The sequence below is a fragment of the Lithobates pipiens genome, unplaced genomic scaffold, assembly GCF_037356315.1.
Source record: "Lithobates pipiens isolate NorthernLeopardFrog02 unplaced genomic scaffold, aLitPip1_a1.2 Scaffold_8, whole genome shotgun sequence".
NCBI lineage: Eukaryota > Metazoa > Chordata > Amphibia > Anura > Ranidae > Lithobates > Lithobates pipiens.
The window spans coordinates 195,538,745-195,554,008 of NW_027507903.1; the positions used below are offsets into that span (position 1 = coordinate 195,538,745).

The window sequence follows — 15,264 nt, forward strand, 5'->3', positions numbered from 1 at the left end:
AAAATTAAGCAAACTTACATTTAGAGGAAGTTACTGCTGAGAAAATGCAGCCGCATGAATATATCCAATGTTTCTAGTTTATAGGTTCCAATCTGCAAGAAAACCAAAATAATATATTAGTAACCACACAAAGTTTCCAGTAACTGTTCATAAAAACACTCACGCACAAATTTGAGTTTACAAACATACTTTAGAAGTTTGACTATATATTGTATATCTAAACCAAAAGAGCAAATATTGTATTTACTATATTACAGCTAAAGTTGCCCATACAGCCGATTCCCCCATAAACACTGACAGTGTTGACAGGGGAGATTCTCTCTCCCCCCCCCCACTGGGAGAAGACAGTGATTACTACTAGCAGCTAGCGATAATCGCATGGAAAATCCAGCAGGCTGGTTGTGCCCAAGTTGAATGATTGATCTTTGTATATTCAGCCTGTCAATACATGGTTCAGCAGGAACTGTCCGAGGTTCAAACCATCTATAGTAGGACTTAATTCTACATATTCTAAAAAAGATGAAACTAATATGCAGCAGTCACATCCAATATATCAAAAAACAAGTCTGAGCTTCTAGGGGAAAAAAACAAAAACCAACGACAACCCACTATGTGGCAAATGATCTTGCAATATACCACACGCGCCAAAAAAGCCACTGGGTTTAACACCTTTTATTGAGTTTTGCATTAAAAAGGAGGTAATTTCCAACAGTATATGAGATGCATGAATTCATAAGTGGAGGGTGACATATTAAAACAGCTTTTGTTCATTAACAGTGTAACAACATCTTCCCCCCAAATGGCTCTAAAAAACGGGCACCAGATTTCAAATTATAATCTCAATACCCTATTCAGTGGCATATACCCTAGATGGCTGTTATCTGCAGGGTACAGCTAGAATCTGCAAGGCTTAACTGGTATTGGTACTCGTACTTGCCGGCAAAAAAAAACACAGTATTTGTGCAACCCCAACATAGGACATGAATGTTTGTAAAGACTGGATAGCGTACATGTCAAGAATGGTGCCTTGAATAAGATTGGCCAACCGACTTGAAGATTATTGGGCAATACCTTAAGTTTATCACCGCAGAAAACAGTAAGGTATTTTCACTGGCCAAAAGCAGTAAGCCATGAAGCTTCCATAAACATTCAATTTTAGATGTCTGTATAATATAGTGGAAATTAAATTGTACAGTCAAAATCTAAACCGAGACCATTTCACACCAGTCTGCCAGACAAAGTGCACTGGGAGAGCAGCAACAAGCAAAATAATCATATTTAGCAGAACAAGAAAGAAAATGCCAACCATGAAAATGTATTCCACGTACATTTACAAAGCAAACTAAAATATGCATCAAGGACAACCAATATAAAATTCAGTCTGATGTGTGCTGGGAGAAACAGCACCGATACGCTGGTTATGGCAGATCACACCATTTATACGATCCATACCATTTGCATTGGGAGCACTGGGAACAATCTGCCTTATTTGCTATGAAGCCCGTTCACTGCACTGCAATGGTGGGCACTGAGAGGCATGTTGACAATTCACCAAGACTGCTGCAGTCAAGGGAGCTAAACGTAATGTCACGTGTGACATTTCAATAAAAAAAAAAAAAAAAAAAAAACACAAAGTAAAACAGTGTTGAATCTCCAATGCTTTGTGTCCTGAGCACAGGCACACACTGTTTTTATAGGGATGTGTTGATGTGGAAGGAGGAGGAAATAGGAACCAGATTGAGTGGGGTGGGGGTTAAAGCCTGAAGGTGGTCAGTTCCCAGCAGAAAAAAAAGTGACAGCTACCCATTGCCATGAACGGAGACCTGGAGCATTATGGGGCAATATTTTCAGCTTATTATTTATTAGTATAGACTGCATAGACAAACTTTTGTGAAAGCCTATCTCTAGGCTGCAGGACCTCCATAAGAGCCATCATGAGAAAAGCTCCCCACAGGAATGAATATGGCCAAACATCATGCATGCGCAGGGAGAAGCCGACACTTTTGGGAGAACATATATGTGTGGCTCTAGTTGGAACAGCACAGTGAAGAACTCTGGAACAGGGACTGAGGGAAATGTTAGACAGGTCAGCAGCATGTCCATTATCAACAATGCAAACAGTTATGACTATATTTGCATTTTAATGACAGGAAAGAAAACTGATGCAGATAGTTTTGAAAAACAGTGCAAGCTCTTCAAATGTTCATAAGTAATGATTATGACAGGTGGCACTGAACAAGTTCAGTAAAAATATCAGATTTAATCTTTTAATACAAGTCACTGGATAACGGTGCTGAATAAGGAACAATGTAGCAAATGGAAAAAAAGAAATAAAAAAAAAAGAACCTAGTGCATCAGTAGGGCCCATTCTCACACTCTGCTCCTACACAGCTTTAGCTTTTTTTTTTTTTTTTTTGCAAAGCACTTGTTTTTCTTCCATTAGATTTATAAAAAAAAAATTTAAATAAGGAGATATAAACTTTATCTATTTTTCTTTGAAAAAATGTGACTGAACAGTTCAAAACGTATGGTCCGCATGTGTGAAAACAAACCTAGTATGGAGGTGTTACCCAATCAACAAATGAAAATACCAGTTTTAAAAAAAAAAATCAGCCCCAATTAATAATGTGTAGCACATACAAGCATTTCAAAATCCAAGATGTCCCCAACTTGCGTGTCTACTTGCTACATCACATCCAGTTTCCAAAATAGCCCAATAAGTAGAAAGGGATTTTTGAGGTGTAAGTATGTTGGTATTCCAAATAACCAACAGAGCTAAAATGAAAATTAGGACAAAACAGTAGAAATTATATATATATATATATATATATATATATATATATATATATATATATATATATATATATATATATATATATATATATATATATATATATATATATATATACACACATATACATAGATATTCTTAAATTTTAGCCAATGAGGAAAGTGATGATTTAAGAGATAGAAATTCAAAAAAATGTGTCAAAGTAAATCATGAGCAACCATTGAAAAACGAAGGGCCCATTCACACCAGGTGCACTTGCCCAGTACAGATTGATTGACAGTCAGCAGCTCTCTGCTCGGGGAGCTGTGAGAACAGAGCCATTGGCGGGGTTTGATCGCTCGCTTCTCAGCGCAGAGGCGGTGGAGGACCGATGCTGCATCCACCTAAGTATGAATAGGGGAAAAGAAAAAACCCATACTTCTTTTAAAGAAGGTCTATCATTTTTATTTTTACAGTTCTGTGCCATATGGGGCAAAGCACATCTAGTAGTATTTGTCCCATATTTCTAAGTGCCTTCTAACCATAGTTATGCAGTCCAACCTGCCACTTGGACACCAGCTTTGAAGGAGATGCACGATTCATAGCTGCAGCGGGTCTCGGCTGTGACCACTTTCCACAGACAAGGAGTGGCAGGAGGAATGCAGAGGAAAAGCGATGTGTCTGCTTCTGCATTCCTCTTGCACTCAAGTTCTTTTGTAAATTTCCCCAAACCTGGATTAGGGTACTCCGACATAAGTGCATGAATGGAAATTATACACAAGCTTTTGGCATTGTGTTAATTTTGGTCAGCAAAAATATTTAATTACAATTTTTGTAAGTTGCATGTTTTCAGCAACGAAAACCAAAATGGAAAAAAATTCTAATTAAGTCAATTGACTTAAACTAGGCCAATCAGTTTTTATTTATTTTTTATTTTTAATTAGAAAGTAACGAAAACGTCAGGGAGGGACGGACGTTTACCCACCCAGACTTCTCCTTTCCTCAAAGCTCCGCCTGTCTGCTAAAGCCCCAGCCCCCTGACAAGCTGTATTGGCTGAGTGACATAGGCTCCCCTCTGCCTGCCTGCGAGTTCAATGCCCTGCAAACCACATGTTGAGCGTTTCCCCTCCCAGCACGGTAGCAGTGCCAAGCACTGTGTAAATTAACAGCCTCCCCAGACCAGTTCTCTCCCTGTGCACTCCTTCACTCCCATTTACTTCCCCATCCCCACTACATTATTAGATTGTCACTCCAGGAATATATAAAGGAGTTTGGAAATTCTAGAGAAATGCTTAAAATAATGCATTACAATTTAACAAAACGCATTCGATTTTAGAGGCCCCTGAAGACCTACGTGACGTCACCACACTACTGCTTGCTGTGGTGGCAATTTTGATGCGAGTTACAAGTAGCATTCTTTATGTTTTTATACTGACGTATTGATTTTATCCACATAAGGACCAGAAGATTTTTCCCCTTAATGACCAGGTCATTTTTTGCGATACGGCACTGTGTCACTTTAACTGTCACTTGCGCGATGCTGTACCCAAACAAATGTCCCCCCCCCCCCACAAATAGAGCTTTCTTTTGGTGGCATTTGATCATCTCTGCGGCTTTTATTTTTTGCACTATTAACAAACAAAAAAAAAACCCAAATTTTTTTAATTTTTTTTCACTTTTTGCTATAATAAAATATCAAAAAAATAAAATTTAAAAAAACAAAACAAATATTTCTTCATCAGTTTAGGCCAATATTTATTCTTTTACATATTTTTGGTTAAAAAAAATTGCAATAAGCGTATATTGATTGGTTTGCACAAAATAGGGGATCGATTTTTGGCATTTGTACAATTATTTTTTTTTTTTTACTAGTATATAAGGATGAGCTCAGGCGTATTCACATGGTCCATGTGCAGAGCCCGCCAGGAAGTCGGCGCAGCACTGTGCTAATCACAGGCGGTGAGACATTGCCCCGATGCGAGGCTGCAGAGATTGGCAATGTCTCACTGCCTGTGATTAGTGCAGCGCCGTGCCAACTTCCTGGCGAGCTCTGCACGTGGACCATGCAAACACGCCTGAGCTCATCCCTACTAGTATTGGCGGGGATGCGCGATTTTTAGCAGGACTGTGACATTGCCGGCACACAGCTATGGCAAATCACAGGAACGTGCCAACCTGCCACAGTATGACAGCGGCTGGTCGGCAAGTGGTTAAGCTGCTTTAATAAGATGACTGCACTATGATTCTTTGTTATTACTGTCTAACGGTATCATTTGGTGGTGTGAATGGCTATATGTCGCAAAGATATCTGAATGAGAGACCTGGAATAGAGGCCACAGGTGGTTTTGTCCGGATCCATGCATCCCTGTTGAGCATGCTGGCTGCATATTGTATGCAGCCAGCATGTTTTTTACTTTTCGCTATAATAAATATCCCCAAAAAATGCATTAAAAAAAAAAAAATTCCCACAGTTTAGGCAGATATGTAGTCTTCTGCATATTTTTGGTAAAAATCACAATAAGTGTATATTGATTGGTTTCCACAAAAGTTATAGCGTCTACAAAACAGGGGATAGATTTATGGCATTTTTTTTTTTTTTTTTTACTAGTAATGGCTGCGATTTGTGGTTTTTAATCGAGACTGCAACATTATGGCGGACACATAGGACACTTGACACTAAATTGGAACCATTGTCATTAATACAGCGATCAGTGCTATAAATAGCCACTGATTACTGTATAAACGACACTGGCAGGGAAGAGGTTAAACACTAGGAGGCGATCAAGGTGTTAAAGCGGAGGTCCACCCTAAAATGGACCTCCGCTCATCGGAATCCCCCCCCCCCTCCGGCGCCACAATCGGCACCTTTCAGGGGGAGGGGGGTGCAGTTACCTGGATAATCCAGGTAACTGCACCCACTTCCGGGCTAGCTCTCTGCGGAAAGGGGCGTACGTTACGCCCCTTTCCGCAAGCGCCCCGCTGCCTGCTGGGAACCACACAGCTCCCAGAGGCAGCGGGGACCGTCCGGATTGCGCCGCGCGGCTCGCGCATGCGCAGTAGGGAACCGGGAAATGAAGCCGAAAGGCTCCATTTCCTGATTCCCATACCCAAGATGGCGGCGGCAGGACCCGATAGACGAGCGAGCGATCGGCTTCGGGTGCCGACATCGCGGGCGCGCTGGACAGGTAAGTGTCACTATTTAAAAGTCAGCAGCTGCAGTATTTGTAGCTGCTGGCTTTTAAAAAAAAAAAAAAAAAAAAAAAAAAAAAAAAAAAAACGCGGAGTCCCGGTGGACTCCCGCTTTAACTGTGTCCTAACCGTGGGGGGGGGTTACCACTGACATGACAGCGATCACTGCTCCCAATGACAGGGAGCAGTAGATCTCCATCATGTCACTAGGCAGGGAAATGCCTTGTTTACATAGGCCTCTCCCCATTCTGCCACTCCATCTCACAATCGCAGACCGCCGGCAAACAGAGTTTGCAGGTCCCGCGGAGCGCGTGCCGTTGGCAACATCGCATGCAAGGTGGCAAATTCAAAGGGACGTACAGGTATGCCCATTTGCCCAAGAGCCATTCTGCTGGCGTATGTGTGTGCGGAGGTCGGCAAGTGGTTAAAGACACAAAGTTGCTCATAAAATGCAAAACAAGATCAAAATATTAAAATGTATAACATTATAAAACAAAATGGTTTTGAAAAATATAGGTCTCTGTTGAACCTATAGGTAAATTAATAACTCTGGGTAGGGAAAGCAGATTAAGATATACATATATGTACAGCATCTCAAAAAAGGGAGTACACCCCCTCAAATTATTGTAAATATGTTATCTTTTCATGTGACAACACTAAAGAAAATGACACTTTGCTACAATGTAAAGTAGTGAGTATACAGCTTGTATAACAGTGTAAAATTGCTGTCCCCTCAAAATAACTAAACACAGCCATTAATGTCTAAACCGCTGGCAACACTTCCACTCCTCCATGATGACATCACAGAGCTGGTGGATGTAAGAGACCTTGTGCTGCTCCACCTTCCATTTGAGGATGCCCCACAGATACTTAATAGGGTTTAGGTCTGGAGACATGCTTGGCCAGTCCATTACCTTTACCCTCAGCTTCTTTAGCGAAGCAGTGGTCGTCTTGGAGGTGTGTTTGGGGTCGTTATGTCAGAATACTGCCCTGCGGGCCAATCTCCAAAGGGAGGGGATCATGCTCTGCTTCAGTATGTTGCAGTACATGTTGGCATTCATGATTCCCTCAGTGAACTGTAGCTCCCCAGTGTCAGCAGCACCCAGATCATGACACTCCCACCACCATGCTTGACTATAGGCAAGACACACTTGTCTTTGCACTCCTCACCTGGTTGCCACCACACATGCTTGACACCATCTGAACCAAATAAGTTTATCTTGGTCTCAGACCACAGGACATGGTTCCAGTAATCAATGCCCTTAGTCTACTTGTCTTCAGCAAACTGTTTGCTGGCTTTTTTGTGCATCATCTTTAGAAGAGGCTTCCTTCTGGGAACGACAGCCATGCAGACCAGTTTGACCAGTATGAGAGAGAGTGAGCGATAACACCAATTTTCTCTTAGCTTACTGAATGTGGTATTAAATTCACTTGCTTTCAAATGATTTAAGAAGTTCGTAGAGCTCTCCCACATTCAAACACTTGCAAAGTGCAAATTCTCATGCAAAGCGAACAGCCTATTTGCTCTTAGTAAATCAACTCCCCGAGTCAGCCATTACATTCCTTAAGTGAATGATTGAGGAACTTAAAGCTTCCTCCCATAACCGATCCAAAAACATTGCATTACTATATGCTGCACACAAATACATTTCATTATATTTTTTGATCATGTTTCTGTGTAGCACAATAGCTATGAATATGTAGAGACTCCATCACCCTGCCCATTGAGGGGAAGCGTGACACTGTCCCTTTAAATCCCTCCTCTGACCAAGTTATACTAATTTTCACAGCACTCATCTACAGTGCCTTCCCCCACTGCAGCTGTCACAAAATACCCACTGCTTTCGAGTACAAGAGAGCATGTGATCTCCTGCTATGGTGTGAAATTGTAGGCCTGTTTGTCTTCAGTGATTTAACAAGTACCTAAGCGAGGGTCCAAGATACACCGAATAGCTTTCACTTTTTTTTTTTTTTTTTTTTTTTTTTTAAAGGAATAAAGCTAGCAATACTAGCTTTGGTTACATATTCTATGACCAATCGCTTGGCATAAGACTATATTGTAGTAGACAACATTAAGGGTCAGCTTACAAATGCATATGGTTTTAGTTAATGGTCCAATTGGTGACCTTTTTTGACAGACATGCAAAGTGCTGGAATGTCCACTATAAATACACACGTTCAGGGTCACCTCAGGACCATACATAGAAAGTTTGCCCAGAAGGCTAAAAACACTGAAAGACAAACCTGAATGCTTAAATCAATAAAGCATACACTTTATATTTAGAAATACACATTTTGCAGACAGACTTCGGAAAGTTTATTATTTCAGCTGCATTTAGATGAAAAGTCTGTTCTTTGTCAGATGTGTTTGACACTACAATTATAAGCCAAGCTAATTAAATTGCTTGTGCATGTCAGTCAACAATGCAATTAGTAATGAAGCAGTCAAATCAGCCAAATAAATTGCACATTGTACTATACAAAAATGTATTGCCACATGAGGTAAAGAACTAACTTCTTCCATGAAAAAGAAAAATGACTTGCAAATATATGAAGTGCTTAGGTACCAAACCCAACAGGACCAGGATGTATGGAATAAATATAAAAAAAAAAAAAAAAAAAAAAAAAAAGTCAATCCATTTATATTGCAACATACAATACTTTACAATGGAATGCCGTGACAAACATTTTTTAATGCCAAAAAACTTTTAGATAGATTTAAGGTGGACCTACAGTTTATTTGTATGTTAACCTAAAGCTTGAATAACAACCTGGAAATTAGTTCTTCAAAGTTGCCTATAGTACTGGCCATATGGCTAAATATTTGGTCATGTGATCTCTGCTTTGTAGGCTGAATCTGTAAGCAATTGGCCAAAAAAATGTTTTTTTATTTGTAGGCAGAACTTGTTAAGCATTGAACAGTATATGGGATCATAGGCAAAACTCATATCACTCATTGACGCAAACCTTTGGATTGAATAGGTCATGGCCCTTCATTATAGATATAAATAATTTATTATATCAACACCAAACAATACGTAAACAATTAAGCAACAAACATAACATAAGTATTAACAGCTTATACATAAACACATCTCAGCTTTAAATCTCAAGCTACCAATTTCAATTAAAAACTTAACATCCCCTTTCAAAGAAAGGGCCAAACCTCATAAAAAAGGCCACAAAAAAGGTATAGGAGAGAGGGATCTGCTTTCTTCTGGTCCTCCATGCCGGCTGCTTATTAATGACACTTTTATAGGTGACAGCTCGGGCCAGAGGACCAATTCTGGAAAACTGTCAACTTATCAACAAAATCACTATGGTTAAGTATTTATTTTTACATTTTCCTTCAGCTTCTAGCATTTTCTACTGCCGGCCATGTTCCCACGGGTGGGGTGTGGTCATTTTATGTCCCACCCCTCACCTTTCATTCTCTGGCAAGGCCTAGGGCAGTGATGGCGAACCTTGGCACCCCAGATGTTTCGGAACTACATTTCCCATGATGCTCATGCACTCTGCAGTGCAGTTGAGCATCATGGGAAATGTAGTTCCGAAACATCTGGGGTGCCAAGGTTCGCCATCACTGGCCTAGGGTTTCCACCTCTATGTTAAACTACCAATCCCAGTAAGACTATTAAAGCGGGATTTCAGGTGTGGCTTTTTTCTTTGCATAGTTACAGTTTGGGACAATGTAAGTATGCATTTGTCATACCTGTGAAAGCAGATGATCACTGTCGCTGTCTTCCAGGTCTTGTTGCAAGCAACTAACCCTGCTACAGAGTGCCATTCGCAGAATGGGGTGCATTTTCTTAGTAAATTGAAGGTGTTCTCAGATTGGATGAGGTGGAGAGTTGGGGCAGCGACATCACAATCTTCACCTCATCCAATCAGAGAAAGCTGATCAAAGCTGTACCACAGTAACTATGCAAAAAAGCCATATTTGGAATTTAGCTGTAGGCTAACATTCAAGTATAATTCTGCTCACAGCACAGGGTTTACCTCAGGCTATTGCTGATATGTGCAAATGGGCCCCAAATGTAGGCATTCGATCTAGGAGGTCATGAGCTACACTGCTCGATAACTGGTTGATCCTGCGGTTTTTCCTCACTTTCTAATGTTTGGTGGCAACTGAATAGCAGTTGATTCTCCAGCTCTAGTTTTGCCACCCTTGGTGCACATGCTCAGGTGGTATACTCAGAGGAAGCCATTTAGTTCTAATCTCCTGCTGGAAGCCATCCCACATGACTCTTTGCATCAGCTTTAGTGGTGGCTCCAGCAAATAAACCAGTACATGTCCGTCCCGTTTTCCCCTCTCTGCGCCACATGATCATGCGTCATTTAGCAAGGCAGATCCAGCAGGGATGATCATCTTCCCCCCGTTAGCTGCCACATGCGACACAACCTTGAGGGGTGTGTTCCACATTACAATTAGCAGTGGCTCATGCCGAGAGACTCACTACCAGCCTGTACATTTCCTGGAGTGACATCTCCAGGTGCATCTGCAAGGACAGAAATGCAAATCTTTTGGCAAATAAAAAAAAAAGCTCCTTTATTCATATTTTCTCTGGATTTAGTTGTTTGGAGTTCACTATTCAAAACAATAGGATTCCCAATATAATTTTGCAATGTAGACATCACTTTAACACAACCCCCACTAATATCTCCGGGTAGCTATGAATTTGCTCTACTATGTTTCGTGGAAGTTTTTCCTGGGCAGACAGTTTTGTATAAACCTGTATTACAGATTATACTGTATGTAGCACCCTCCTAAGCAGGCTGCTAGGTAAATTTAGTGTTTAGCTTGCTCTTTAGTTAGAGAAACTAGAGCTGATTTCTTGAGTTTGTTCCTAGTTTCCCAGGTGGAGAGATTATTTTCCCAACTCTGTTTAGAAACTTTCAGAGTTTAGGGAAAGAATTGCAAATCTCTCACCCAACTAATTACCACCCTCTGGCCAATACCTGGGGAAGTGCGACTAGTGGGTGGTCAGAGATGGGGCAAATAGTCTGGAATCTGATAAAACTGGTTCTTTCCCTTGAGGAAGGGGGACGGGATGCTTTAAGGGGCTGCAACGGAGGTAGCACCCCATGTATATAACATGGTTGGAAGCCAGGTAACTTGCACATGAAGCTCCCAACAGGATGTAACTTGCACATGAAGCTCCCAACAGGACTGCATCTACATGAATGTATAACAAGCAACAGAGGTGGTTTTATGCTCTGGACAAGGACTACGTGGATGAGAAATGGGAGGCTGTCCACAATGCTGACTGGCGGATTCTCATAATCTGTGAAACGGGGATCTGCAAAGGGTCGGATCATTTAGAAACAAATTAGCTTCTCAGAGTATAAGGCTGGCGAAAGATGGTTGGAATCTCGGCTGGTTCAGCAGAAATCTATTGATCAACTTGGGTAAAACCAGCCTGCTGGATTCACTTGCGATTATGGGGCTTCGCCCGCCCGCCCCCGCTGGGAGCAGACCATTTCTTGGCAGGAGGGATTCCCTTTAGCACTGTCTGTGTTGAACAATAAACCATGCCAATTTCTTTTTGCACCATCTATGGCCCAAAACTAAAATGTAAAATATCTAATTTTACTTTACTAGTCTTAATACATATAGTTAAAAAAACAGGTTAGAGAGACATTTGCAAACCTCTAAAGTCTATGGCAAACTTAATATCTAAGTCATGAATTAATAACTAAGGAATCTCATATAGTTAAGAAAATGGATTACTGCTGCTGCACAAAACACTGGAAATTAAAGTGCAAGAAAGTTAACTCCCTAGGCATGACTACAGAAATCACTGCTTTTATGAATAATAAAGAAGAAATTCCTTAGTAGAGGAACTTGAAAAGCGCAGCAAAGCTGAAGGTCCGTTCTGGTATCACACTGAGCTTGTCTTGGCTTTGAAGCTTCTGACAGCTTTTTGCGAGATGATTGTAAAATAATTGTCTTCATATATTGTGACCTTATGCTTCTTCTAACACATTATAGGGCTTCCAAAATTAAAATTCAAAACATTTCAAACTGTGTTTCAGTGGTCTATCACATTAGAAATTTTAGATAAGACTTTGATCACAATAGAAGCATTTTCTTTGATGTAAATCAGAAAATCTAACAATGCAAATGGCATGTTCAGAAAGGAATAGGTTACCGTATATACTCGAGTATAAGCCGAGATTTTCAGCCTCTTTTTTGAGGCTGAAAGTGCCCCCCTCGGCTTATACTCGAGTCATCGCTGTCTGCCCGCTCGATCAGCGTGTCGAGCAGACAGACAGCGGCCATTCTGATTCAAAAGCCGCGCCTCCGGCTCCCCCTTCGCCTGTGATAGGCGGAACACTGAATTTCCCAGCAGCCTGTGTTCCGCCTATCACGGACTTCGTATCATCCTCGTACTACGGACGAGGATGATACGATGTACGTGATAGGCGGAACACAGGCTGCTGGGAAATTCAGTGTTCCGCCTATCACAGGCGAAGGCGGCGGCGCAGCTTTTGAATTTTACAATGGCCGCCGACGAACGAAGAGGGCACGGGACGGAGGCAAGGCACAGGACGGCACGGCACGGGACGGGACCGGAGGCAAGGCATGGCGGCGAGGCACGGCGGCGAGGCACGGAGGCAAGGAGGCTCGGCACGGGACGGAGGCTCGGGACAAAGGCTCAGGACACAGGTAGGCTGGACACACACACACACACACACACGGATGGAGACACACACACACACAGGGATGGATGGACGGACACACAGGGATGGACGGACACACAGGGATGGACGGACACACAGGGATGGACGGACACACACACAGGGATGGACAGGCATGTCTTACCCTCGGCTTATACACGAGTCAATAAGTTTGCCAGTTTTTTTGGGGGTAAATTGGGGGCCTCGGCTTATATTCGGGTCGGCCTATACTCGAGTATATACGGTACATTTTTTAGACCGCTCTACCCAAGCTAGTTCTGATTTGGATGACAGAATGTCCATTCTATGGCCTATTACTAGCAATCTGCATTTTTTTTCTGTATGAGAGAATCAGAAAAAGCCCCAAAACACAACACGCTGTAAATGAAAAACATACCTTTCAAAGAAAGATTAAAGAGTCATAACTACCAGTCAAGACCCCAACCGATACCACTTAAAAGTGATTGTAAAGTCTCATTAAAAGAGGTACCTCTACGCTGCTCCTTGCCCCTCCCTCCTGTCAAGTGCCCCCACAGCCAGTAGCTTGCTATAGGGGCAACCGCACCGAGTCACAGCTCCGTGTGTCCATTCAGACACTGAGCCCCAACCCTGCCCCGCCCCCTCCACTGATTGGCTAACTGGCTTTGATTGACAGCCGCAGGAGCCAATGGCACCGCTGCAGTGTCTCACCCATCAGGAGGAGAGTCCCGGACAGCTAAGACACTCATGAACTGTGCTGGAGACAGAAATGGGGCTCAGGTAATTAGGGGGTTGCTATACACAGGTTTTAAAAAAAAAAAAAAAGAAAAAAAAAAAAACAAACAAACACAAAACACACACACGTCTGCCTTTACAACGCCATTAACATTTGATCTTCATTGGCAGTAGCTTTAGATCTTTCACCTTACTATGGACATTTATGTTTGCAGAAAGTGTTTAGACTTTTCAGCGTTTTTAAACTCCGCTGCCATCTGATCACAAAAAGAGCACCAACATTCTGTAATGAACTGTTCCTGAGCTTTTAGTTCACCAAGAACCTTCTGAAAACGCTTCCTTCGACTAGGTAAAAGGTAACAAGTACAAAAGATAACAGCCTAAATTAGACACATATCTGCACCTCAGCACTGTCCCCCCCCCCCCCCCACCCCGTTCAGACAGGGCAATATTGAAATGTACTTAGAGATGGTCACAAAGGTAAAGCCACTGATGTGTTCTCGCTTTACAAAATGGAGAATGATTTGCAACATTAAGGCAATACTGATGTAACCTATATTAAATGTTTGTAAAAGATTAAATATAAATCAAAATATATCTGTATTAAATAAATCTATAGAGTCACATCTATAAATACAGGTTTACATGGGGTTTTCAGGTATGTTATAGTTGTAATGAAATTGCAAACGTCTCCCCAGCGATACTCCTCTGCTCCCTCAAATTTGAGCGTTGTATCAGTGCAGGCCCAGGAGCCCATCCACTCTCCACAGACATGCATCCAATGCAAACAAAGGAGCCACTCTTGAATAACTTTGCTGATTAACCACTTCAATACCCGGCCATAGTCAAATGATGGCCACAGATGGGATCTCCCATCCTGGGTGGCCGTCATATGACATCCTCGGCTTTCCGCCGCTACTGTGGGCCCCCAGGGACCCGCAGAGCGGCGATCGGGGATCCGGTGTGTCCCTAGGGACACAGTCGTTCCCTGATGGGGGGTATTGAAGCGGTGGCGGCGAGTGGCGGAGCAGCTTTACCGGCTGTGATCCGTCACAAGCCGGCGCTGCATGACATCCAGGAGCAGCGTGCACGGCGCACGTGCGCACTCCCGGAGAGATCAGTAGTGATTGGGGCTGAGGCTGGCTGAAGCTTTCTCCCTAGCTACAGCCAAGCCCCGATCCGTGTAAAAATAGAAGAACACTGGCTATTTAGTGACTGGCTATGCCCAATGACAGCCAGTCACTAAATGTAAACAAAAGATGTGTGTAACTCCTGTTGCTGAGTAATCTTCACACACCGATCCAGTGTGAGGAGGAGATCAGCTAACAGTGAGTTACCACTACTGTACCCCAGTAATTGCCTCACTGTGCCCAGACTGCCCCCCCCCCAAATAAAGAGTACCTGTCCCCAGAGTACCCGCCACCTGCCTGGAGTACTACCAGAGTACCTGCCACCAGAGTTCCCACCACCAAAGTACTGCCAAAGTACCTTCCACCAGAGTACCCGCCACCTCACCACCTGCCACCAGAGTACCCGCCACCTCACCACCTGCCACCAGAGAAACCGCCACCTCACCACCTGCCACCAGATTACCTACAGCCACTATGTCCAGAAAGTTTTACACCCCAGAAGAGGCATACCTAATACTCAGCCTGACCGATGAGAGCAACGGGGAGCTCTCATCACTCAGTTCTGTTTCCGATTCCGTTTCGGAATATGAGCCCCCTGAAGGCAGCACATTGGGATCCGAATTGGAGGAGGAAGCAGTCCATCCTAAAAGAAAACGGTCTGAGCACCAGGCAGCTACCAGCAGTGCCAACAACGGTAGACCCCAGGAGGAGAGGCCCGGTACAAGCACTGCTAGACCCCAGAAGGAAAGGCCCAGTGCACGCCAATGAATTAGGGCCCAA

General features: G+C 42.8%; 1 protein-coding gene across 3 annotated transcripts in view; it reads right to left on the reverse strand.

The window, feature by feature from the left end:
* PLXNB2 (plexin B2) overlaps window positions 1–15,264 on the reverse strand; it is a 342,174-nt gene that overhangs the window by 254,625 nt on the left and 72,285 nt on the right. For all 3 annotated transcript variants that reach the window (XM_077474007.1, XM_077474008.1, XM_077474006.1), the window contains exon 2: window positions 19–92. In XM_077474007.1, the coding sequence (XP_077330133.1) occupies window positions 19–20 (2 nt within the window). In that variant the 5' untranslated portion in view covers window positions 21–92. The remainder of the gene's footprint in view (window positions 1–18; window positions 93–15,264) is intronic.